Source organism: Lynx rufus, unplaced genomic scaffold, assembly GCF_022079265.1.
Source record: "Lynx rufus isolate CCGP_SWC_20201006 ecotype Redwood Valley unplaced genomic scaffold, mLynRuf1.p SCAF_4, whole genome shotgun sequence".
Lineage (NCBI taxonomy): Eukaryota > Metazoa > Chordata > Mammalia > Carnivora > Felidae > Lynx > Lynx rufus.
The window spans coordinates 112,073,795-112,101,418 of NW_025814856.1; the positions used below are offsets into that span (position 1 = coordinate 112,073,795).

A 27,624-nucleotide genomic window follows, 5' to 3' on the forward strand; every position below is an offset into this window, starting at 1 on the left:
ATAATAGAATTATCAAATTTTTTTCATAAAGTTATTTTTTTGATTAAATGCATCCTCTTTACCTAAAACCTTAACGTGAAAGAATTTGAGCTAGATTTATTTCTCTGATACTTCCTTGAGTGAAAGTCTGTTATTCATCTCTTGCCAGTAGCATCCATATTATATGGCAGAAGGATTTCATACTTTTTGGTAAATTATAGAGTTGTCTTTAAGGTTTTTATGTTTTTGATAATGCACTGTGGAGGCCAAACCACTATGTGGTCGACACAGTCCCATATGGAGTAAATAAAGTAAACTAGCAAGGGGACTAATCCGTGGTGAACTGGTCTTAATGGACGTTTATTCACGTGAACGTTTCTGTTTCACCATTGCATCTACTATAGATGCTTTCCACCTTGGCATTTTTTTCTTTGCTTTTGCCAGCTGAGGCATTGCTGTTTACATTTTTTCACTTTTAGGTCTTTATTATATCCTGGAGTGTTACCCCAGCCAAATTAGCAGTGGCTGATCACAGACTTCAAATGCATTGTTAGATTATGGTATCCCTTAAATCTTTTTACCTGAAAGAGCACTGGTTATGAAAGGAGCAAAGTGCAGAAATAAGTGGAATGTAAAATGGCTCATCCTGGTCTTAACATTTAAAAATCTGTTACCCCTTTCTGATCAGTCTTCTTTTTCAACTCCTCATGCATCACATTATTTTAGTCCTGTATTATTTGAAAGCATAAAATTCAATTTATACAACAGCACTGACTGATGTGATATCAGACCCAGGGTGAAATGGCAGAAGTACAGTGGGGCTAATGAGAATGAGTGAGTCTAGCCCTAGACCAGTCAGCTACATAAGTGTCTTTGGTAAACAATCACACTACGAATAATGCACTTGAAAGCCCAGATCACTAGAGTTGCTCTTAATGAAGACCAACTACAAAAATATCCATAATTTCTTAATAATATAAACAGAACACTCTTTTTGCTAACATAATTTGATAACAGTTCACTAGTTGTTTGATTGCTTAAGTGATGAAATTGTTGCTCATATGTATTTATTTGCTCCTATGTTATCAGGTATCTCGGACTTCATGCTGACCTAATCATAAAATGGAATTTCTAAAACCATTTAAAAAAAGAGTTTAAGACAACTAGAGGTTGATGTTTTTTTGTATGTAAATGATTTTAGGAATATACAAAATGTAATTTAAAAAAATTTTTAATGTTTATTTATTTTTGAGAGAGACACACCCAGAGTGTGAGTAAGGGAGGGGCAGAGAGAAAGGGAGACACAGAATCTGAAGTAGGGCTCCAGGCTCCAAGCTGTCAGCACAGAGCCCGATGTGGTGCTCAAACCCACAAACCATGCGATCATGACCTGAGCTGAAGTCGGACACTTAACCGATTTAGCCACCTAGGCGCCCCAAAATGTAATTTTAAAAATGATCATTAACCAAACAAATGTTACCCTTTTCTAGAGACTTTCAGGTTGTATGTAAGGTAAAACATAGTAACAAAAGAGGTAAAACAGAACCAAAAGAAACATAACTCCTTTTTTCTTCTTGATTGTTTCTATCAGGAGAGTATGAGAGAAAATAAAAAGGGAACACACAGAGGTTATTTCAGAACAGTTTAGCCCACTCAGAAATAGTAGAATCTGTTTCATCAACCAGTAGTCTTCCTAGTAACTGCACCTAAAATAAATGGTGCATGTTCGTTGTGGATTTTCTTTTAAAGTTTTTGCTTTGACAAGTTAAATCTAATGTACACATTTAATATATTATTAAATCATCTTGCAAGGATGCTAACCTTTTTGTCTCAAGCCAAATTATTTTGAAAATTTCAATTATGTGGAAGAGAAAACCACAGAAACATAAAACAAATCTTTTAGCATTTCACCAAAACTCATTAGAGTCAGTTGCTGAAAAAAACAGGAGAAAAGTATACTATAAGTGGCAAGTGGTCAGGTACATGGTGAGAGCATTAAGGGTCAAAGAGGCAAGAAAATTCTTCCTGTATGGGCTAATAGGTTTCCTGGTTAGTGTTTATGAACCTTCTAAGGAGATCAAGGCCAATGACAGGATCTTCCAATTGGACTTGACTTATTCACTCCATGAGAGAAGTTAGGTTTCAGCTTGGGTATGAATGAATATTTACCATGATAGCCCAAAGACTTCAGGAGAATGAGACCTTTCTTTCTAAATTTGTCTAGATAGGACTACTAGGAAATTAAATTCCAGTTCTGTTTGTTCCTTGATTATGTTTAGAGCATGCATTCCTAAGAGGGCAAAATCTGTGCATCTAGTACTCCAGGGATGTGAATACGAGCCTTGGTGTCTCGGTTATCACTCTTTCCTAAACATTATAGACAAATTCCTGTCTTGGTGTGAGCAATAAGAACTCAACTCAGGGGCACCTGGATGGCGCAGTCGGTTAAGCGTCCGACTTCAGCCAGGTCACGATCTCGCGGTCCATGAGTTCGAGCCCCGCGTCAGGCTCTGGGCTGATGGCTCGGAGCCTGGAGCCTGTTTCCGATTCTGTGTCTCCCTCTCTCTCTGCCCCTCCCCCGTTCATGCTCTGTCTCTCTCTGTCCCAAAAATAAATAAACGTTGAAAAAAAAAATTAAAAAAAAAAAAAAGAACTCAACTCAATTGTCTCAAAAGAGAGAGGATTTATTAGATTTTACAGAAAAGGATGTAATTGAATAAGAATATAACACATAGAAGCTGGGTCAGTTTATTTTTCCCCAATATCCAGAGAGCGATTTGCCATCTTTGAACACTATTTTCCTGCCAGGTCTGTGTAGCCACCTATAGCTAGCAGTTAGCCAGTGCTTTTAAAGAAGGTGTCAACAGATTTCTGGGGACATATAGCTGGTCAGCAAGCTGAAACCTGTGGCCAGATAAGTGGTATTCATTTATTGATTAGTGCGGTGCTCATATGTTAGCACACATCAGAATCATTGGGAATACTACAATACAGATTGTGGGGCTCCAGCCTCAGAGGTTCATATTCGGCAGTAGTGGAGTCCTGTTGGGATGAGGTCTGAGAATTTGGGTTGCTAACATGTGTCTGGGTAATCTTGATACTGCTGATCTGGCCACCACACTTTAAGAATGGTAGAATCTTTAAGATGTATACTTTAAGAACAGGATTCATCCATTCAACAGTACATCAAAATTTTGAGTTTTCCAGGCTCCTGTATTAGGATCTAGAGAAGATTCATGCCCTGTCTTCAAGGAGATTACCATTTGGTGGGATCAGCCAATATTAATCAAATGGTCACAGAAAAAAATATGTAATTACAAAATCACAAGGGATTTTGAGTTACTAATTTATGTTGCAGTGATTTTAAAGACTCTTACTGATTTAGCTTGGAGAAGAAAAATAAAATGAGAAAGAGTGTGGTCCAGTGCTGCCTCCATAGTCTTGACAGCATCAGAAGGGCCATCTGAACAAGAGTTGGAAGTAGAAGTGTTGTATATCAGAATGCAAAGGAGGAAGTACCCCCAACCTAATGTTGAAGAGCTTGACCTCCTTCTGTCTTTGTTTGTGTTTGTTTTTGGCTTTTTATTTCACTGGGAAAGAAGGTAAGGAGTCTCCATTCTACTGGCATTCAAAGAAATGTCAGCTTTCTTCAACCAACAGAATAGTCAATTTTGTAATGAAACAATGATATGATAGGAAAGATGACAATTTGTAAACATTCAATGGCCTCCTTTGTTTCAAAATAATAGACTGATCCACAAATCAGAATTATGTATTGTGTCAGTTTATTTAGCAGTGTAGAAAATCGATCAAAATGGATTCCTTCAAAGGTTATTGTTCAACATTAGATTTGACCTTACTCCTGCCATTAATTATCTGTATACTTTTGTCAACTCATTTAACCTTACTCATTGGTTTGCCCATGTGTAAGATGAGGCTCTTAGGCAGGATATTTGCTAGGATCTTTTCCAGCTAGTGATATCATACGAAACTATATGGCTAAGGAGCTCATTTGGAACATAACACTTTCTTTGGTTAAGAGTAGACAAAATTTTTAGAGTGTTTTAGTAAACATATTGCTTTTTGACTTGTAAGCTGTAGTGTAAATTGGTTGTGCTTACTAGTCCTGATTAGCAGCCAGAGAAAACATTAGTCTTCATTATATTAGATTACAGTGGATACATGGGTCAACTTCTTTTGGCATGACGTGGCACTGTTTTTTAAAAATTTGAGGTGGTTAGTCCTTCATGCCAGTACTATTTAATTTTTTTCCCCAACTGAATCATTCACACTTAGTTTACTGATTCTTTAGAGAGCAAAAAGCAAAATCGGTAGCTTTCTTGTCACCATAAGAAGTGGATCTGGAGGGGTCATTCGGTATCCTCCTCAGAAACAAGTCCTCTGATTAGGTAGCCAGGTTTCTAAAGTGTGTGTGCCCTGAAGAAAACAATGTGCTTTTCTGTCCTTAAAAAATTGCAGAGATTGACCCATCATCTGTTAGAAATGCACTTGCAGTTGTTTTTCCAGAAGTGTTCATGACTCTCAGCCCCACCAAGCCACCCACAGGCATTTGCTTGCTCTCACATTTGTTTTGAGAATAATAACATTTTATAATGCTTTTGTTGGATTACATATTATGTGGAATTTGCATTGGCTCTTTGTAACTAATATTGAATAACTTTGTTTCGCTTAATTCGTAAGTAAAAACCATAAGCAACATACTGTGCTGAAATGTTTAACTCTTTTATTCAAGTGCCAACACAAAGTAATTACAAAACAATTCGGGGACCCAAAACCAAGCTACTGTTGTGCCTTTTGGGACTTCCTCAGCCGTTCCAATGAGAAAAGTGGAGAGCAGGTTTAATGTAAAATCTTAAGATGCCAAGGAGCTCAGGGCTAGGGTCCCACACCTTCCTGTGCATTACAGGTAATTTTAGAAGACCTTTTTCAAATCTAAATAAAGAAATATAATAATCTTTGAGAAAAACTTTTGGAATGTGCAGATTTTCTGACATAACTGCTAAAAAGCACTGAATACTGCAAGTTAATTCAATTAAACATTTGTTTTATAGAGTAATCTAACTAGATGGCAGCACATAACAGCTTACTGTTTAGCTTGCAAAAAGAAAATTTTATGTGTGTTTGTGTTTTAGAATCTAACCACAAAGCAGTAAGAAACTTAAACAGGGAGTCTTGTGAATTGTCTCTAAAGGACAGGACAGTCTGGAGAAGTGGCACAAATGATTTAGATGTGATGAGTAAACCAGGATACATTTTGTAATTATTCTGAGAGATATTTGTATATCACAGTACAGTGAACCTAGTCAGATAAATACATTAAAGTTACTTGTGCAGCCTATAATCAGAATTAAGATGATTTGGAATTTTTTGTTTTGATTATTTTTTTCTATAAAAAAGGAAGAATTAATGTGGAAAACAATCAACAAAAGGAAATAAGACAGACTGCCCACATTTGGAGAGTGATACGGGACTATTTTAAGAGCAGCATTAAAGCTTATTTTTTAAAATGTTTGTTTGTTTGTAGAACATGAGCAGAGGAGGGGTAGAGAGAGAAGGAGTGAGAGAATCCCAGGTATATTCCATGCTGTCAACACAGAGCCCAGTGTGTGGCTCTGTGGGATGGGATCCTGTATGGGATGTATGGGATCATGACCTCAGCCAAAATCAGGAGTCAGATGCTTAACCCACTGAGCCACCTAGGCGCCCCTAAAGCCTATTAACAAAAATGAATAGTTACATGTTTTTAACCATCTGAAAATTATAATGCTAAAGTAATGCAAAATATTTATTGTGACAAAATTTGTTTCATATATGATTACTGTTTTTAAAAAAATCAATGCTTTAGCCCAAACCGTTAAAATGTTCATTTACAGTTGTTTACAGAATAATTATAATCTAGGAGATTCAGTTACATAAAATCATAAAAATTGAGCAATTACACTAAAGGGTAACATTTTTTTTCTTTTTGATGAGCATAATATTTTGAAATGGGTGGAAATAAACTTTTAAGAAATATATAGCATGTATACTTTTTTACCATTCAGACCTTAATTATTGACTAGGATTTGCTGTTCTCTGAAATTCTTTTGCAATTACTTTATGCACCCAGAAATATCTTTACGTGAATTGTAATGACCGAATCAAGCAGTTTTATAAGCAAGTGGAGGCACTTGTTTTGAAGAACAGATAGATCTTTCTTACTTCCCAACCTTTGCTGTGACAACCATTTGTTGTAACTACAGTTTGAAATGTGGGTCAGTAGAGTGTCAGTATCTTGAATTCATTTACGAGCAGAAAGAATGGACAGCTCCCTCTAACATGTCGTTCTCGACCGAGGATGCACATTAAAACCCACAGGGTGTTTCTAAGTATCTATATGCCCAGGGTGTCCCCAAGGTTAATCAGACGTTCTGGAGGTAGGACCCAGGCAATAATACCTTTTAATCTTCCCCAGCTGATTTCAAGGTGCAGACAATGTTAAAAACCACTATACCAGAAGGTCTATTTCTTTTTTTTTTAATTAAAAAAATTTTTTTAATGTTTATTTATTTTTGAGACAGAGAGAGACAGAGCATGAGCAGGGAAGGGGCAGGTAGAGAGGGAGACACAGAATGTGAAGCAGTCTCCAGGCTCTGAGTCGTCAGCACAGAGCCCAACGCAGGGCTCGAACTCACAAACCACAAGATCATGACCCGAGCTGAAGTCAGACGCTTAACCGACTGAGCCACCCAGGTGCCCCAGGAGGTCTCTTTCTTAATTTAAGCTTAATGGGATAGAGACAAAAAGGTGAATGGAGTCAAATATGTGAACATGGGAGTGTAACAGAAGTGAGCATTTACTTGAGAAACGTAGCATTAACTCAGAAGTTCCATACACAGACTTTTAAAAATTGGGAAATGTATTTATTATTTTGAAGTTATCACAAGGTAGGAATAGGAATTTTAGAAAATATACTTATTTTTCAATTATGATTAAACATTAAGAAATTGCTTCAAAGTATAGCTAATATACTTTTGAAAACCTTCATAGTGAGATCTCCACTCTTGCTTCAACTTTAGTAATTTATTACTTCAATTATTATATTTGCTTGCCTAAGTCAATTCTATCAATTAAAATAAAAAATGTTGAGTTTTTATTGTGTATAAGATCATTTCACATAGAATATTATCATTTTAGGGCTAAAGAGGGACTTTGAAGTAATTTGGTCAAACCTCCTAATGTTTATAAATGGAGAAATTAGGGTCCTGAAATGTACCTCATAGCTGGCTAGGAGCATGTTACAGACAGGTGACGGTCCGAACCTAGAACTCAGGGCTCCTGACCTCCAGTTTATTTTCTTTCCATATGACCAGCTGAAAGGACCACAAGCCTATTGGGCTGCCTGTCTGCTTAATTGCCTCCTTCTCTTCTTCCACTCCCCTTTGTTTATAAGAAAAACTCTGATAGGAATAAGTTATTATCATGAGGGATATATAGTAGCAAAGAATGCAGTTAGGGGAAGGGGATTGAAAAATCCTTTATGTAAAATCAAAGAAACAATTGAATGTAGCATTTGAAAACTCCAATAGATACCATTGGACATGAGCAATGAGTCCAGAATCTTGAATTTGTTTGAGAGAAGGGTATCAAGAAAAATGAATAGGCTGTGAACTTACCCATTAAATATTAAGTATGGAATTTGTAACAGAAGGTAACTTTGACACTCCTAAGTCATTTATGATTTCTTAACTTTCGAAGTTGCCAACCCTGTGAATTTTTGTAGGAAAAAAAATGCATCCCTATATTTAGGGACACTGGATGAAATATTTTCAGAAAATGAAATATTTCAGTGGAAATTGTTGCCTAATATGTCACCACTTTGAAAATGATTAAAGAAAATAGGGTCTCCCCCAGCAGAGGCAGGTACTTTGACTTGTCAAATTTAAGTTGGACATTTTCTCCTAGTTTGGAACTGCCACAAAATGAGCCCTTTCATGTCCTCAATAATACCAAACCAATGCAATCCATCTGTTCTGCTAAATTATTTCTAGTTCCCTAACCAAAGGCACTGCTTTTTCATGCATTTTATCATGATTTTATGCCCTTTATTATATTTTACAAAAGGTTCTGATTCCTCCAGGGCCAATGAGAACTGATTAGGACACTGGCCTCAATCCAGGCTTTGAACACAGGAGGGGAAGGAATAGAACTGTTTCCTTTTTGCCCAGCTCCTTGGCAGAAAAAAATATGAATCTATACCGTGTGTGTGCTCTGTGTGTGGGTAGGCTGCATTTTATCCTGTCACAGTATGACTTTGGAGATCATGTTCAGAACATTCCTTCTATAATCAGGTTGCATTAACGGGCTTTATTTCAGAAAGACTATTTCTTTAGGAAAGAACCATGATGTGTTGAGAGACTCGATATTGTCATTTTATTTTTTTTAATTTTTTAAATGTTTATTTTTAAGAGAGAGAGAGAGAGTGTGTGTAAGTGAGTGAATGTGAATGAGGGGGAGAGGCAGAGACAGAGGGAGACACAGAATCTGAAGTAGGCTCCAGGCTCCGAGCTGTTAACACAGAGCCCGACACAGGGCTCGAACCCACGAACTACGAGATCATGACCTGAGCCAAAGTAAGATGCTTAACTGACTGAGCCACCCAGGCGCCCCTGATATAGTCATTTGAAATAACTTTAGTCAAACTTCAAACCTGAAGGTAGACTGTTTGGGGCTCTGAACTAAATATGGTCATATACCTCAGGTGCTTAGCACTGAGAGTAGTTACTCAGTACACATTAGTTCTTTTCCTACTCTGAAAGAACAACTTCTTGAATGTAGGTCACAGACACTTACTGGGATGAGCACTGGGTATTACATGTAGGGGATGAATCCCTGGATTCTGTTCTTGATATCATTATTGTACTATATGCTAACTAACTTGGACGTAAATTTTAAAAATTAAAAAAAAAGGATGCAGGTCACAGAGAATGAAAACATAATAATGAGTACATCCTACATCACAGGGTTTCTTTATTAAGAGAATGAAAGAAGAGCTACAAGCTTTGTTTCCTAAGCCTGTATTAGCAAGGTATTTAAGACCTATATTGGGATTTTAAGTGAGAAAGACCCAGATGAAAGCTATCCTTTATATGCATTGAGTGTCCAAATATACTGAGAGTTCTCATAAATCCCTTTGGTCAGAATCATAGACGACTTCAGATAGACATCTTGCATGCTAAGTATCTCTGAGAACGGAAATCAGTATCTCCCTAAATTGCGATTATCAGAGCACTTTATCCTATTTCATGACTCATTATGCTGTTGACCTTTGACTCAAGAGAGCATCATGAGAGAGAAATTAAGGAATAAAGGCTACACAGGAAGTAGAAAATATGGGAAGGGCTTAAATGAAAATATCTATATTTAAGCATAAACACATCACATAATAAATTACTGATGATAATGCCAGAAATGAGAATTGTTGGAAGCCTCAATTTGAGAGAAAAAGTTAAATATGACAAATTTAAGACATCTGATAAAAGTGAGGCAAAATGGAACTAGTCCAGGAGATCCTATGTGTTAAGAAAGAAGGAATTTCAGAATTTTTAGCTTAGTCATCCACCAAGTTCCCACAGCAGTGCCCCTGTGAGATATAAATCTCAAAACATGCTTTCTCCAGATCACTTTTCCAGGTAGAAACATTTTTCATAATGAGTTGGTTTTTACTGCTCCCTTTCTGTAGAAACATGTATATCTTGTTTGTAGATTTTGTCTGGCATCCATAGGAGCAGAAGGTGATTATTAAGAATAAGTACTTCCTTATATTTAGTGTAATTATTTTTTAAGAAATATATTCTATAATAATAAAAAGAACCAGTGTAAAATACTTTTTTGAAGTCAGTATAAAATACTTTTTTTGAATTCATAAGGGAGCAGAGAAAGGGGGCCGGAAAGAAATAGAAGTGAAAACTTAGGAGCTACATTACATTTTAATAGTAAGAGGTAGGACAAGAGTATAAACTAGAGCAGAATATTTGAGCAAGTCAGTGTTAAATAGACTGCATCAGATGCCCTATCCTTACTGTTACTTAACTGATAGTGCAGAAGACAATTACTGAGATTCAGCAGGTGTCCTCCTATGATTTATCAGCGCTTGGGCTACCATCAATAATTAAATCTTGTTAACAGATTATTTTTGAAATGTGTGATTGAGCATTCCACGTGAATGTAAGTGGGATTGTGGGAGAATGAAAAAGGAGTTGGGACAAGCATGAAGTGTATGGTATGTAAATATATGTGACTAGTTTATAAAAACCTAAAGATATGTTTATTATTAATGGTATTTAATGTTATGCCAGAGGTAGAACTTCAATTCAGAGTTGAAAAACTAACTTTATAGAAAAAGAGGAAGGGAAAAAAATCAATGAAGCTTTATGACAGTAGCCAAAATGTGGGTTTGATTGTTAGCTATAGAATTGACATTGTTTAAGATATATCAGCATGTGAAATGTTAATGGCTGTGGATTTCGTAGACTCATAGAAATAAGATTGGGAAGCCCTGTCATTTCACGTTGTTCATTATTCTGCCAGACTAAGACTGGTTGCCACAGTCTGGTTTCCAGTGCTGTGCTCATTCCAATTTTAGATGACTCAGACCATGGAGTTACCACTGTTTATCTTGGGGGATTTTCCACCAGCTGAAATCTCAAAGTTAAAATGTTAACCTTTAATATTTCTTTGAACTTTCTCTTGCTTATTTTATCTTATCATTTGCCATTCTTCTTTGGTTGTTCTGACCTTCCGTAAACTCTTCCAAATTTAATGTTTACTAGCAAACCACCTAGGGCAATAACATGTTTGTTTATTGATCAGAGCAATGACTGACCAGTTGGCCGTCATTAAATTTTCCTTTGTCTTCAGCGTTGTCTACCTGGTTTAATTTCAGCATTCAGTACCTATCTAGAAATAATTTCTCTCAAGCATTTAAAATTTTTTTCTAGAGATGTAAATTGGATGTCAAAAACAGGAAATTTCAATGCTATGACAAAGAAAATTCCATATGCATTTGTTTATTTATTTGGCACATTACAAGCGCAGTGTCAAGAAGTTTCTGTTTTACATCATTCCTGTTACCTTGTTCTTACTCCTTGGATCTCCCACCATTCCTCTCTCACTGTGACATGATGATTTATTTTCTGTGACAAGCAGAGCTCTGCCCTCTACCCAGTAAACCCCTAGGAAGTATCAGCATATTTGAGATTTTCCCAGCCTGCTTCCTTAGACATCAACAGCAACCACCTTTCCTTAAATTAGGGAGGTTGAATATGGAATTGTCCTGGTCCTCAGAGAGGTGTTGCTGTCTCCCAATGTTTTCATGTCACCTGGTGATTTCATGGTCAGGAACATGAGAGGACAGCATTTCCTGAACAAATTTTCTTTGAATTTCACTATAGTTCTATACTAATACGTTACATTACAAGGGCTTTGTTGTGATACATATTTTAAGTGATACATTAATACTGCCTGGGTAATTTTGGGAAGCCCAGCAATTTTCAGAAGTAAGGCTAATTAACTTCATACACCAGCATGATGTTTATTGGACTTGTAGATATGTCAACTGAGAAATGTGGCCAAGAAGAATACTTTGTATGTTGACTACCTGAGGTTTCATGTAATGTGCTGTTTTGTCTATGTTGAAGCACCATTCTTTGTTGAAATGAAAGTCTCTCCCTAGCATGTGCATAAAAATATTGACTGAGTCTAGAGAGTGTGTCAGACTATCTCTGGCTAAACAGCAGTTTTGGTTTTTGCTTACTTCTTCTGTCACAGTAATGGTTTTATAAAATACATTAAATTACTACAAAAGTAAAATAAAAATGGAAGACAAGATTTTATTAGATTCAATAGATATAAAAATAGTTTGTTCAATTACTATAAGTTTCTAAATATTTACTCTGAATTTCTGTATAGACCTCATCACACACTATTTACAAACCATTCCTGAAATGTTACTGACCCTATCGGACATACTTTGAGTAACATTGATCTAGATTAATGATTCCGTGAGGTGCACACATGAAGTGATCAGCATTTTTGTGATAATAGATTACATTAAAATGTGTTGATATTACTATGTCCTTTAAGAAACAATAGAGAAATTATTCTAACAGCTTCTTCAAGTGAATGTAAAGTAAGATTTTAATGAATTCACCTCTCAGCTAAACAGTAGCCACTAGGTTTTTTGTTGGTTTTTTTTTTTAGGGTTTTTTGTTTATTTTAACCTCTGTTTTTAAGCTGATACTTTTACAAAGGAGTTAACTCTTAATTTCTTTGTTATAGACTTATTTTTATGTCAAAGAACAATATGCTTTATGTCAGTTGCCCATTTGGGCATAGGCATAAACAATCCATAGGCTCTGAACCTTGCATGCACTCATTTTTCAAATATTATTATGGTACTTCACTAAGCAAATCAGTGTCACATTCCAGCATGATGAAACTCAGTTCATTATTAATCATCTTAAATGTGACTTGTGTCTTACTTTCTTCTAAATGTTTTTAGTGGAGTACTGTAGGCTTCTGCTATTTTCTTTCAGCGAATTCAAGGTCGAAAAGCCAGCCTGGAGGAAATACAGCTTGTTCATTCTGAACATCACTCACTGTTGTATGGCACCAACCCTCTGGATGGACAGAAGCTGGACCCCAGAACACTCCTAGGTCTGTACGGGTCTCCATTCTACTGAGAATAGCACATTCCAGCACTATCATTAGTCAATGCTGTTGTCAGTTCAAAATACTTGGCAAGCAGTATGACAAAAAAATCAGCTTTTCCAACAGCATTGCTCTGTGGAATGAGTCCTTTACAATAGAAACCAGCATAGATTAAGAAAATCTTGCATTAGAAAAAATGACAGTGCAAGTTCTATGATGTTTACATTAAATTAACCTTTATTTGAATAGTATTTGTTCACTGTGTTTTATCTTATAAGAATACATGCATTGTTGGCTTTGTCTGCATTTTTAAGCTAAAAGAAATAAGGATTTTCACATTCTTCATGCAATTTTATCTTCACCTTTCCAATTTCTTTTGTGTCTTAGTTTTTTACTTTGACCTTAACATATAAAAGGCACTGTACCAACTCATTATTACTATACCTAGAACATTACATTTTATTGTAAGATTGCATTTTAAATTTTAGTATAATCTATTTAATGCATACCTTAGCTATGGAATTAAATAGTTAAGTAGATAGCAGAAGTGTAAAACTAATAAACACAATTTTTAGTTAATATATAATTTTCAAACATTTACCATTAGATATTAAAATAAAATTTATGTTGCGGAGCTTTGCATAAACTTTATATGAGTGATAGAAGATTTCAGAAAACAGTTTGTGACAAAACCATATTTAGCTGGAGCAACTAATATTAATTATATCGTTTATTAATAACTTTTTATAGTGGAATAATAATACATGACATAGCAATGTATGCCAAAGGATCATATTTTAAGTATTTTAACTAAAAGGGCATTTTAGGACTTTTCCTTGTCCCTTTCTTTCAAACAAACCTATTATGTCAGATCCCAACTATTGGACTCTTTCACCTAATTTAATGCAATTTCTACGTGATTTATGTTAACTGGTCCTAAGCAATTCAAAAGCAAGTATATGCCATGTAGTAGGCAGGCATCTTAGAAAGCAATTATAAAGGGAAATTAACAGTTACCCATTATAATGCTTACAATCTGCCTTTTAAAACAAATGGCAGGCACCCCTAAATTTGTGAAGTAAAGGCATATGGGTGAGTGTGTGTGAGCATGTGAATGCATGCATGCTGGGTAGTGGTAGCTTGGAGAGAAACTGACAGAAATGGGAACGCATAAAGACTACTCAATTTTTAGAAAACATTCAAAATTTGATGATGAGAAATACTTTGTATAGTAGAATTGAAGTTATATAATTAATATAAAGGCAAGTCACTCGAAACATATAATCTATATGTTTTTTTTCTGAATTCTTTTGAAGGAATCAATATTTGCACATGCAGATCTTTTACATAAAGTACTTCTTTTGCTATGGATACTATATAATAAATGTCCTTATTTTAACATGATTTAATAATCACACCTATTTTACCATAAAGTTGAAGCAAACTGAACTTTCATGGTTTTATGAGATCAAAATACTCATGTATTTAAAGATAAAAAGCTGTGTCCATTTTGGTAATTGTTTAACTTAGTTAAGAGAAAACCAGTAGAAAACTTTCCTAATTGTTAAAATTCTAAATATGGTCTAAAAATTAAATATGGTCTAAAGGATAAATCAACTTTCCTAATTGTTAAAATTCTAAATATGGTCTAAAAATTAAATATGGTCTAAAGGATAAATCAATCAAGGCATATGACTGGGTACTTTGGATTTAATTGGGATAAACTTACACATAGGCGTTTGAGAGGTGTTTCAAACAATCGTTATTCCACATTTTATCAAGCTGATGAACAGCCACTTTTTAAAAATTCTTTTATGTTTTTATTTATTTGAAAGAGACAGTATGAGTGGAGGAAAGGCAGAGAGCGAGGGAGACACAGAATCTGAAGCAGGCTCCGGGCTCTGAGCTGTTAGCAGAGAGCCCAACATGGGGCTTAAACTCACGAACCTTGAAATCATGACGTGAGTTGAAGTCAGACACTTAACCAACTGAGCCACCCAGGCGTCCCCATTATTCCACATTTTAAGAGAAAGGAGGAAATAAACTTCAGCAATTCCAAACTGGTTTACTTATGAAACATGGCAATACCACTGTTTTTGTAATGAAATTTTACACTTGAGCAAAACTGATTTTCTCAAAATAGTCGACATATATATAATTTAAAAATTTAATGATTTACAAGTAAATGCCAAACTATAATTTAGAACCTGGACAAAGGAGTTTCCTATGATGTATGCCATGAAAACACCAAGTATCAATAACTTAGTTTTTACAGGTTTGTTTTCTTTTTTTTCTTTTCCTTTTTCTTTTTTTGTCATTGTCCATCAGTGAAATTTTACTGGAATGCACCCATCCCCATGCTTTTTTTTTAAGTTTTTATTTTAATTCCAGTTCATTAACATATAGTGTTACATTTGGTTCAGGTGTATGATACATTGATTCAATAGTTCATTACAATACCTGATGTTCATCACAGCTTAATCCTCATCTATTTAACCCATTCCCCTACCCTCCTCCCCTCTGGTAACCATCAGTTTGTTCTCTATAATTAAAAGTCTGTTTCTTGGTTTGTCTTTCTCTCTCTCTCTTTTTCCCTTTGCTTGTTTGTTTTGTTTCTTAAATTCCACATATGAGTGAAATCATATGGTATTTGTCTTTCTTTGACTGACTTATTTCACTTAGCATTACAGTCTCTAGTCCATCCTTTTCATTGTGAATGGCAAGATTTGTTTCTTTTTATGACTGAATAATATTCCATTCTCTGTATATACCATATCTTCTTTATCCATTCACTAATCAATGGACACTTGGGCTGCTTCCATATCTTGGTAGTTTTTATGGTTTTAATGTAAATAAATTGGCCACATATTATTAGTTTTTAGTATTTAATGTGAGATAATATTCATACAATTGATGATTTTAGAGTTAGTTTTAGATACACATGAGGAATTCCATAGACACCTCTCAGGGATCAGTGAAGCAATTTCAATATTTTGTGCCAGCTACATGAGTAAAGAAAGATAAACAGGGATGTTGCATTGTTAGATCTAATGTTAAGCACTAAAATCAACTTTGATGACACTTTGAAGTACCTTAGTTTTTCTTGTGAATCCAGAAACTTAACTTGTTTTCCTTAATTCAAATTCTAAGTGAATAATCTCTTTTTTTTTAAAAAAGTTTAACCTTTCATCCTTTTTTGTGTATGTATGAAATTTAAATTTTTGTGGCTTTTTACTTCTATCTTCAAGACCAGACTGAAGCTGCCATGTACAAATATATAGACGTTTATAACCCTCAAGATACCTTCCCTCTCTTTATCCCTTTCTTTCACTGTATACATCCTTCTTTCTCCCCCAGCCTCCCCTTCCCGCCCCCTACCCCACAGATTGGCAGGTGGGAGCTGTCTGTCAATGTGCATGCATATTTAATTGAAATTCATTCACTTGTATGATTTTCTGATTTAAAGTAATACTACTATTTTTGATAGTTATGTTCTGGACTTAGGAGGAAGGATTTAAATAAAAGTTCATTATAACCAGACCTATCAGTCTTTGTATCTTGAAAGACATCTACAGCTTATAAAATGATTAGGTTTGAAAATGGGCACCATTTGTCTATTTAAGTACTCTAGACTGTGTAAGGTGACACTTTAAAAACATTTTCTCCGATCATTTTTAGTGTAAGGTTTTCCTTTGCATTAATATTCCTGTCGTTCTTAGTACCAGTTTTCATTAGCTTGTGGCTAGCCAGATCTGAGTCCATGAATAAGGCAATATAATATTATTAAAAAATAAACCCAGTCAGTTCAGTGAATTAAAAATTTTTTATACATTACTAAATTTAAATTATTGATTATTTGGTTGTTTTGTATTATTATAAACATTACTAAGTAAAAATTCTCTTTAAGCAGCTTATCATTTATTCTCTTGGAGTTTAATAATTTTTAAAAATTACTTTAAATTTTCTTTAGTACATTTAGTACATTGTAATATTACCCCTTTTTACTGACTGTGGAATGAAGAGTTCAGACATTAAAATATACAATATTATATATTTTAATTTCACATGTGATCAGTACATCTTTGACCTGAGTCACTTTAGAGCCATTGGACTATGATACAGAAATGACCATTGCCTTTTCCTTTAATTACTTTGCAAGGAGGTTTAGGGAATAAATATTTTTGTTTTCTCTATTAATGTACTAGATAATGTAGAAAATAAAAATTCAGGTGAACAAAATGATTAAAAATTCCATGAAATGCCAATTCCAAGAGACAATCACAGGTAAGATTTTGGTATATATTTTAAAGAAGATATATATGTGTTTATATTGTATAGATTTCTCCTAAAGGTTATCCTTTTTACTTTTAAACAAATTTTTAATATTTATTTATTTTTGAGAGAGAGAGAGAGAGAGAGAGAGAGAGAGAGAGAGAGACTGACAGAGCACGAGCATGAGCAGGAGCAGGGAGAGAGAGAGAGGGAGATACAGAATCCAAAGGAGGCTCCAGGCTCTGAGCTGTATGCACGGAGTCTGATGCAGGGCTCGAACTCACAAACTGTGAGCTGTAGTCGGATGCTTACCAACTGAGCCACCCAGATGCCCCAAGGTTATCCTTTTTATAGTGTTTTTATTTTTAAAAATTTGGATTTTGAAGAGGCTTATACTTAAGACGAGTATACTTTGTCTTAGTTATATCTGAAGTAAAAATAAGTCTGTGTATTTGAATAGATGTTTTAATATTTAACTTTTTAAGAAAAGGACAGTGTATTTCAGAAACTTTGGCTTAAGACATCACTTTAGAGGGATACACTCAGAATAGCTTAGTTATTTTAAGTAAACTATAAATAAAAAACATATTATGATATATTAATTGATGTGTAGGCTAGCCAAAACAATCTGGAGACTCAAATTTCATAGGTGTGTGTTTTCACATAGGGCAGTAGACTCTACATGAAATAATAATTATATTCATTTGCTTTGAGTTCTTGCATATCTAAAATTGGATTACTTTCTTCTGAATCAAGTGATAAATACTATGTGACATATCATGTGTTATTAAACACCAAAATTTTTAAAATTATAATTGTATTCCCAATTTATATATTTTTTCATGTCTTCTTAATGTGTAGGTGACGCCTCTCAAAAGTTCTTTTCTTCATTACCTTGTGGTGGACTTGGGGTAAGTATGAGTTTGTTTGCTGCTTTTAAATAACATAAACTACCAAAAAAAATCCTTTGATTTATCATTGTGGTTATGGGTAAAGCCATTTCTCAGTAAAAGTTATCATAAACTTCAGGACTGGCTACAGAATTTATAGGGCTCAATTCCAAATGAAAATGCATATCCCTGTGTGCAAAACTTACTAAGAATTTCAAGATGGTGACAACAGTGAATTAATCCAAGTGTGGGGCCTTTTAAATCTACAGTTCTGTGTGACTGCACGGATAGCATATCCACAAAGCCAACTTTGCTAGACTTATGTAGCTGGAAAAAAGGTAACACAAAAGGATTCAACTGTTTTGCAGCAGAATTCAATTTTCAAGAGACTCATACTGAGTATGCAAATACCTAATATTCCTGGTGAAAATGGCATTGACTTCACAAAGTGCTTTGCATTGTGGCACACTTTATTTGTGAACCCTGGAGCCATTTTTGTCTCCAATAATTAACAAAGCCTTTTTTGACCCAGCATATTTATACCACATTTCAAGGACAAATTTGTTTAAATATACGAAGAAAACATGCTACGTTTTGGTGGATGGTTAGAACATATCCTTTAACCTGCAATCTATTTACAGTTAACCCTTACCAGTAACAAGTTGTCATCTTGTAGAACTAAGTACTAAGTCATATTAGGAGAGCATATTTCTAGATCAGGTTTCAAGGACTGAGGAATTTAAGTCAATTAAGTTTCTTGGACATTGAAGGGAAAGAACTGTGTGTGCCATATTTTAGGCAATATTTTACTATCACTAAATTTTATACAGGGAAATCGTACATATTTTCAGTTAATTCTTTCATTTTAGTGACTCTAGATTTAACAAGGATAATCTTTTTGTTTCTTCACCTATGATTCTATCCTCTTCAGAAATATAAATGGCAGCTACAAGAACCAAAATCTGCTTGGAATTTATAGTTTGTTAACATTATACCAGGTTTATACCAGTTTTGTAAAATAGTTATTAATACCATTTTGCAGATGAGAAACTGAAGGCTCAGAGAAATGACCTTATTTTCCTGAAGTCACACAGTAACGGGTAAAAGTCTAAAAGTATGAGGTTGATGTGCGTGTCCATGTGCAGGAGTTCTAAAAGAGCTTATTTGTTCTTTCCATGCCGTTTGTCTTCAGTAGGCTAGTCCCTGGAGCCTAGCATTGCAGCACTGTGGCTGATGTAATGTTCCTTTTGTGGCAGCTCACCAGTGAGCTTCACTTTTTGACCTTGAGCTCAGTATAATCACTATCCTACATTAAACCCTCCTTACTTTTAGCAAACCCACGTGAAGCCAGGAACTTGCAAAATTATTCTAGAAAGCAGAGGATAAACTGACTTTTAAATTAGGTTTCATTGACAACGGATGGCATTGGCTTTGTCGTTATTTTTTAACATCCCAAGTGCCCATTTTAAGAGAATGACTGAGTACCTGAAAATGAGGCAAAGAATGAAACAAAGCTAATGGCTACTTAGAAGATTCAATGATAGGGAGGAAATCAAAGCTGTTAAAAGAGTGATGGTCATCAAACTCCCACTCCTTTACATTTAATACATGACGCAGAGCTGAAATGAGGACAGCTCCTTAGGATCTACCTCCCAAGTCTGACTTGGGTTGTGCCTATACTATATTATCCCTTGAACACAAAGTACCTCTATTTAAACTGCTTAAACTCATACCAAGGTAGCTTCTTATTCTTTAGCTCGAACTGTTCTAGTAAATTCTTAGAAGTGCCCAAGGAATGAAGGGTCACTGCTGCTTTTGTCCCTGTATGCCCAACATAAAGCAAAGTGAGTGTCATAAAATAAGTCCTTCATAATGTTTCCAAACACTGTCTTAATCCTTGGTGACAGCAGTGGTGGTAGGTAAATGTAGCTTTGGCAGACAGAGGGGAGGAGGAAGACTGGATTAGCTTGACTTCATCAGTATTGAAGAGGGCTGGAGAGAGGCACTTCTCTTTATTAGATTGGCCTATTGGTCTTCTGAAGGTTCACACTGGTGAGTGTGAACGTGTGTGTTATGCATGCATGTGCATGCACAAGCTTGTCCATGTTGAAACTGTAAAGAACTAGTTTGGGACGCCTGGTTGGCTCAGTTGGTCGAGTGTCCACCTTCTGCTGAGGTCACGATTTCACAGTCTGTGGGTTTGGGCCCCGCGTCAGGCTCTGTGCTGGCAGCTCAAAGCCTGGAGCCTGCTTCAGGTTCTGTGTCTCCCTCACTCTCTGCCCCTCCCCTTCTCACACTCTGTCTCTGTCTCTCTCCTCTCAAAAATGAATAAACATTAAAAAAATAAATTAAAAAAAAAAAAACTAGTTTGATTTGGCTTTTTTTTCTTCCAGAGACCAAATTGTGTTCTGAGGCATTCAGAAACCTCCTTACCCCTCAGATTTTGGGTTTTGATACAAGTCCTAAGAGAAATTCTGAATCCTTTGTGTTTCTACCAGTCTAAATTTTTACCTTTGGGATAGTTCTAGACATACAGAGTATACAAAGATACCCAGTATGAACCGAGAGTGGTCCAACTTCATAAGCTCTCTTCCCAGAGAACTTGGAAACCACTGAAATTGCCCTGTCTTAAGGCACTCTTCTAGTTCAGATCATCTAAGATGGACCCATTAGTTTGAATCCTAAAATACTTAGTGCTCCCCAATTGTTAAAGGAAACTCTAGTTCCTGGAATATATACTTGCTACTAGATGGCTTTAATATATACCTGCTGAAGGCTAATGGATTGACTGGATTTTGAGGAGAATACCTGGGATGTTGTGAAATCAGAAAATCCCTACTTCTTATTAAATTTGCCCCTAAAATTGTATATAATACTTTTTTAAAATTTTTAAAATTCTAGTATAGTTAGGATACAGTATTTTATTAGATTTAGGTGTACAATATAGTGATTCAACAATTCAGTACATTACCCAGTGCTCATCATGATAAGTATACTCTGCATATGAACATTTGACAGTGTTGGCTAAGTTGCTCAAAGGGCAAATGGTACTTAAGTTTCTTTCAGGTATATTTTCCAGAATTACACTTTGAGCAACAATCTCAAGGGTTTCTAATTTCTTTGTGTTTGGTTCTCATTTTGTTAGTTACTAGGGCATGACTCATTTCTCATTATGTGATTGCACTGCAGAAAATGCATCAGTTGCAGAGAGCATTTTACCAAATCGCAGGACTTGGTCATTGTATAATGGCATAAATAATTAAGGGACTCTGAAAATAAAACCCAGTGCAGGACCACTTTAGTTCTCACTCCTAAGGGTATATCACTAAAAATAGTGATCATTTTTCTAGCCATCTGACCTGCTGCTGTGTGAAGAAATCTTGAAATCATTTCTCAGCTTTATTTTTCCCTCTTCACTTGATAGGCCACAAAAAAACCACAAAAGCAAGGACGAGCAGGCTTTTATGATAATGTCGTCATCAGCTCCCAACTTCAAACACTTCTGCGGCTTTTGAGTTGTCATTTATAACTTGGAACTGAATCGACCCATAATTCCCATGATACACTTAGAGAAATTGATAACAGACTCTGCACTTCTTTTATGGCTCGGAGGAGGCAACTCCAATCACATCACTATTGGCAGGCAATATTATTTTTTGACATGGTTGTAAAAGTATAAAGGGGCTTATGGCATTTGTTTAGATGAGGAATGGGCTCTCAAGCTGTGCTGGGGTTTACAGGACCAGATTAGTGAGAAGCAAAGGGAATATGATGTTTGCAAACAGGATATGATTTTATATATAAGTTTGGGTTTCATGCTCTGTTCCCTGGGGAAAGCCCTGCAGACAGCAGAGAATTCCACTTTTATCCTACAACAGACAGGCTCCTGGTGCCAAAAGGCAGAAAAATAAACGTGGTCAATGGGCAGTGTCAGACCCTTGATTGGAGGAGGAGGAGCTGTGGAAGAGGCAGAACAATTTCCTAGGAGGAATGAGGAATTGCTGAGCATGGGCAGAATCTGGGCCCGCCTAACTGGTCAAAGATGTGCCAAAAATGAGGCCCTGTGAGGTTTTATCAAGGCACCTTCTCCGGCAGCAACTCAGTCAATCTGTGAACACAAAGCTGGATTTTTATTACAAACTTTTACTCTGCCCGTATTCTATTTGATAACTCCTAAATCTGACACACTGTGGAGGTTAGAGATGTCATTTGTGTGATTTGGAGAGGGGGAGATGGGGAGAAGGATTAGGTGGTTGTGGGGAGGTAATTTAAGGCTCATTTCCATTGCCCTGAGGTTTTCAGCATACATTTCATTTATGTTCTAACTATACTTGCTGTATAGGAAGCAGGTTTGGATGAAATGTCTCAAATTCTCTTTCATTCTGTCATAGTTATAATCTAAGCTCTTCCCCCTGATATATAATATTTACGTATATATAAGTATTATATATGTACATACGTTCAAAAGTATCAAATAGTCAATTTGATACTACATTTGTATCTTTATATCATTTTACCCATTTATTACATTACATTGGTTCTTCCCCAATAACAGTAGAAAAAAAAATCTAGTGGCAAGTCTTTTTAAAGGACCTCTCTGACTTTCTTTATTGTGTTATAATATCAGGAGATTATTTATTTTCTGACCAAATCTATAGACAGATTGTTAAATTCAACGTAACAGAAATACTAGACTAATATATTTTTATCCTGCTCTTCAGAGTGGTCTTCTTAGAAACACAATCAGTATTTTAGAAGGCATAACAAATGCTATCATATGAAGAGTAAAGGGTAGGAAAAATCACTTTGTGCCAGTAATTAGATAAGGTGCAGGAATGTAGTTACTGATGAGACAAGGCCACTTTTCTCATTTGCTCATAGCCTATTCATTGGGCTGATTTGGACAAATGTTGTGCTGTAGAAACACAATGGAGGGGGCTTCCAGAACAGAAAAGAAAGAAGAGTGATGTTGAAACTATTCAAGTAGTCATAAGGTAAATAAATTTTCAAGAACAATTAGGAATGAATATATTTGTATGAGTGTGTGCATGTGTATGGGGGGTGGTTATGAGTATGAGGTAGGGCTACACGTCCAGACATTAATTGTTTAGGTCATAATAACACACCATATTATTAAAAATTGCATCAAGCTATTGCTGATTAGGAGGGAATTTTTTTCCCTTAAGCAACAACAACACCTAATGTTTATGCCAAAATTTATATGTTCCTTATCGTAAGTGCACACATTATGTGCTGTTCCCATCCAGTTGTCCTAAGCGGGCACTTACATCTGCAGAGTTGGGGGTGGCATCTGTTTCTCACATGCGGTAATCAGGATTATGTTGATTTCCCTTGTATTAATGTTCAGCTCAAACGTAGCTTGCAATCAGTGCTCATCTCCTCCGCTGCCGCTATCAGAGAGGCATCACAGCCCTCTTCCCTCAGCATAATAAGAGGACCCACTAAGATTTGGGATTTCTCTTTTTCCCATCTCCCCTTTCCCATTTGGATTTTCATTAGTTTTAAACTGGATGCAAATGATACTAGCAGGAATACCACTCGGCACCTGGAAAAAGTAACACTGATAAACTGCCCTAATGAAATTGTTTCAGAATTTTGGTTCATGTTATGGATTCCACAAAAAGATCATGTTGCTCTAGGTGTGGGGCAAAATATTATGCAAGCTAGGAGATGCCTTCTAAATAACAAAGGATGTTTCCAGTATTGCATAGAGTATGCTAATTGTATATACTCAATAATAGTTACAGGGAAGTAGATGGCATTCCCTACAGAGATAAACATCTATATGTTACTCTGTGTTTACTACAAAATGTAAAATTGCATATAATCTTTAAGTATCTGGTGTTCATGGCAGGAAAGAGGACAATTAGAAATGAAAACCTTAAGTTCCTCCTCAATTCACTTCGCTGTAGCATCTCATTTGTGATTAAATTCTTTCTATTGCTTTGACTTTATGGCTAAGCACAACAGGATGCATTTTCAAGTTCCAATTTCATTTTCCTATTTAAAGTACACATGTATATAACAAAGCTATTAAAATTCTTCTGTTGTCAACATGAGATAGCTTAAAAATGCCATCATCAAAGCCCTACACATGTGTTTTTTACATTCTTGGGACCACAACACCTATAAAAAACTGTATGAGCAACACTGTCAATCAACCAAAGTACTGTCAATAGCAGAGAAGAAGAAAACATACCAATTTCTGGAATTTCTCGTTCTATAATCTTTCTCTTGTCTGTAATAATTTTCTCTAAAGAAATTGAAACTTAGATTATGCTATTCCTAAAGGTAAATGGGTTTGGTGAACATTAAGCTTCTAATTCAAGAAATTTATGGTTCTGTGAAACAAAAGCTCTCAGAAATTAAAACATACTTGAATAAATTCAAATATACAATCATAAATTGGTTGCCACTTCTATTGTCAAGAAAACATAAGGCCTGAGGTCAGATGAACACTTAGAGTTGACAAACGAAATAGTACTTAGAAGAAAAGGAATCTTTGGTCAGCTTCTATGTTGTGCAGCTTAAAATAGACCTAAATCCTGGCCCATCTCACCTTTTCATTTTGATGTGAAAAAACTTAATTAATATTTTTATTTGTCACATCTCTACCCTGGATCCTGATCCCAACATTAATCTCTATGACAAACTAATGTCCAATGCAGAATATTGATACAGCCTATTGGATTTTTCTTTGTTAAGTATTTTGACAGAAAGTTTAGTAAAGCATAATTTCTAAATTTTCATATAATATATTTCAAATTCCAAAACTTAAATAAATTAGTTTGCTGAATGCATGAGCCATAGCAATCAGTTCATGGCAGAGTCCCTAGGACTTAACCATTCCACACTCCTGGGTAGAACCCATAGCTCCTGACTCATAGGCAAGCAACATCATTATTACTGTACAACGTCTTCTCTTAAGATATAGAATAATTAAAATTAAGAACTTGAAAGAGTAAGCAGTATCTTATAAACAAAGCATACATTGAATCATTTTTTAATGAAGACTGTTAAAACACTAATACATTTGAGAATGATATATACCCAAAATCATTTGGTTAATTTATTTTGTTACCATATTCTAACTAATATGATTTATATGGCCTCTAATTAATGTTTACTATGGGCACATGTAGATATCCTTTAAAATGATCCTGTACCATTTTGAAGTGTGGCCATTCAAAGAAATGAAAACAAGGCCTAAAAGTAGTGAAATTCTTTGCTACTAAATAGATGACTTTTTAATTAACCTATTGCCCCTCTTTCAGACTTGTCAACATCTATTCATATATCCATTAAAAAAATAGGTTTTGAGAGCCTCCTATGTGCTAAGTATGGAGCAACTCTAGCCTCATATTCTTATTTAAAAATTTTTATTTTCTTATCAGTTCTCAATCATATCCCTTATTAGGCTTATCGCTTGTACACTGTGTTAAGCTTCCTCTATTGCTGTTCATCAACTTTATGAGAAAGACCTGAGAGTCCATGATGATATGGACTGAAGGCAAAATATCTGGTCTCTTAATTGAACAAAATCCAAAGTCATTTTTCTAATGAAAGATTTATGCAAGACAGCTTTCCTGTCTCAGGTTTCTTAGAGGCATCAAATCTTCATTTTGAGAGCTAGCAAGTGAATGCACTCTCTAGCATCAGCTCACTATTCCATTAAAAGCAAGTGAAGAAAGAAGTCAAACACACAAAATGAATTGGCCTTTAGATGTAATATACTCACAGCTTCGGGCAGAATTTATTCACTCACTTATTCACTTGTTTACACAATAAATGTGTACTGAGGGCTTACTATATGCTAAGAAACTATAAGTACAGCAATGAGTAAAACAGAAAAAAATTCTATCCTGGTGGGGGAGACAGGTAAGCAAATATGCATTAGTTCAGATATGTGTGTGTAATGATGAATATTCTGCAGAAAAGAAAGCAAGGAAGGAAGACAGTATGGAATCTGGTGGGGCTTGGGGACAGAACTGGTGGTTAATGGAAAGTGTTATCTTTTGGAGATCAGCATTTCTGGGTGACAGATGACCTGGGAGTCCTGGCTTCTTGTGGTGACTAAATTAAGGAGGGATAACAGGGAGCATGAGGGTAGGCTTGTCAAGACTGCTCAGAGTTTCCGGGTCCCCATCTTCACTCCTGCCTATGAAGATGTGACCATCTTGGGATAGGGTTCTGTCCTGAACACACAGAGTTCAGGGCCTACTTTTTTGACTCCTGGATTTAAGAGTGGTGGTGGAGGTGGGGGCAAGTTCAATTACAGGCAACCCTGTAGTTCCTGAAATCTCTCTTAAGATCTGACCTTGGAGGATCTTGAAGGTAGGGGCACAATTATCCAGGCTGTGGCTGTGAGACATCTGGGTAGCTCCAGATCTTAGCAGCATTATGTGCTTTGGGGTTCCCAGTCCCTGGGAACATTATTTGGACATAGTTTCCCATATTGTGCAGCTGCAAATTAGATACAATAGTCTAACACCTGCCATTTTCAAGTATATTTAAAATGCCCTGACATTTGTATTATATTTCCCAGTGGTTTTTCATGTGCATTTTAGCTGCTTCTTTAATGGATGCTATTGTATTGTGTCCTCAGTTGTCTCCAGCTGGTCCCTGCTGATGTATATCTGAGCTGTGAGAGTCAAGATAACTGATTTATTGATCCCATTAGGTTAGTGAATGAAGCAAAGGATGATGACTTCTCTATTTGTTCATTGCCAGTTGTGTGCTGTGTGTATACAGCACAAGGAGCACAAACTTTGGGGTCTGAATTCCAGGGCTATGTTTACTATTAAATTTCTGTTGCTGATACTCTTAATATCTTCAGTATTAAATGGGATGAACCAACAAAAAATTTCAGCTAAGTTGTTTACAGCTGTACTCTAACCATCTAAGTAAAATTATAACCCTTAACTTTAAACCTAATAGTGTACAGAAGGTTGACTTGATGAGGTGATTATCTATTAGGTGAGATGCCCTGACCTCTCCAGCAGGGCCATAGAGAACCCTTTAAAACATACCTGTTTATTGGTTCTTGTAGAACTGGACTGATTCACTGTCTTTACATGGAGCTTCCAGTGATAACCTACCTCATGTCTTAATCTTCACAGCATTCCCAGAAGTCTTGTTACTAAAGGTGTAACTTGGGCTTTCTACTCTACAGAAAAGGAAACTGAGGTTCAGAGAAGGGAGTAACTTGTTCAAGTCACACAATTAGTAGGTGGCGAAGTAGAGATCTCCTGATTCCCAAGCTCTTGACCACAGTACTGTGCACACACAACTTACCATAATTTCAACCTCATATGATTATCAACACTCATTTCCCAAATGAGAATAATCCTAGCCATAATAAAGCACAATTATTTCTTTTGCTGAAAGCCTTTTCTTTTTTATTGTACTTCCTGTTAAGGTATTATCCATGCTCTCAGGCATCATTAATTTGGGGTGAAAATTATGCACCTATACACAGCATTGTAATTTGAACTAAAATAATGAAAAACCTCTGAAACTGGACCAAACCACTGTGGGATGAGTAAGATAGAATCTCATTTTACACACCTATGGAGTTAGAGTTAATTTTATTAAGCTGTCTTGGAAGAAACAGGGCTCTAACATGCACTGTCCAGTACTTACAAGGATTAGCATATTATGAAATATACTTTCCATAGCGTGTTCACCAGATTAAATGAAGTAGTAGGAAAATACTGAGATGGTCTTACTTGGCTATATCTCTAATTCAGTC

At 35.7% G+C, this 27,624-nt stretch overlaps 1 protein-coding gene across 1 annotated transcript in view; it reads left to right on the top strand.

The window, feature by feature from the left end:
• The window catches only part of HDAC9 (histone deacetylase 9), a 742,193-nt gene that overhangs the window by 463,048 nt on the left and 251,521 nt on the right, over nucleotides 1–27,624 (top strand). The window contains exons 15-16 of the mRNA XM_047094862.1: nucleotides 12,576–12,696; nucleotides 17,824–17,873. Coding sequence (XP_046950818.1) covers nucleotides 12,576–12,696; nucleotides 17,824–17,873 — 171 coding nt within the window. The remainder of the gene's footprint in view (nucleotides 1–12,575; nucleotides 12,697–17,823; nucleotides 17,874–27,624) is intronic.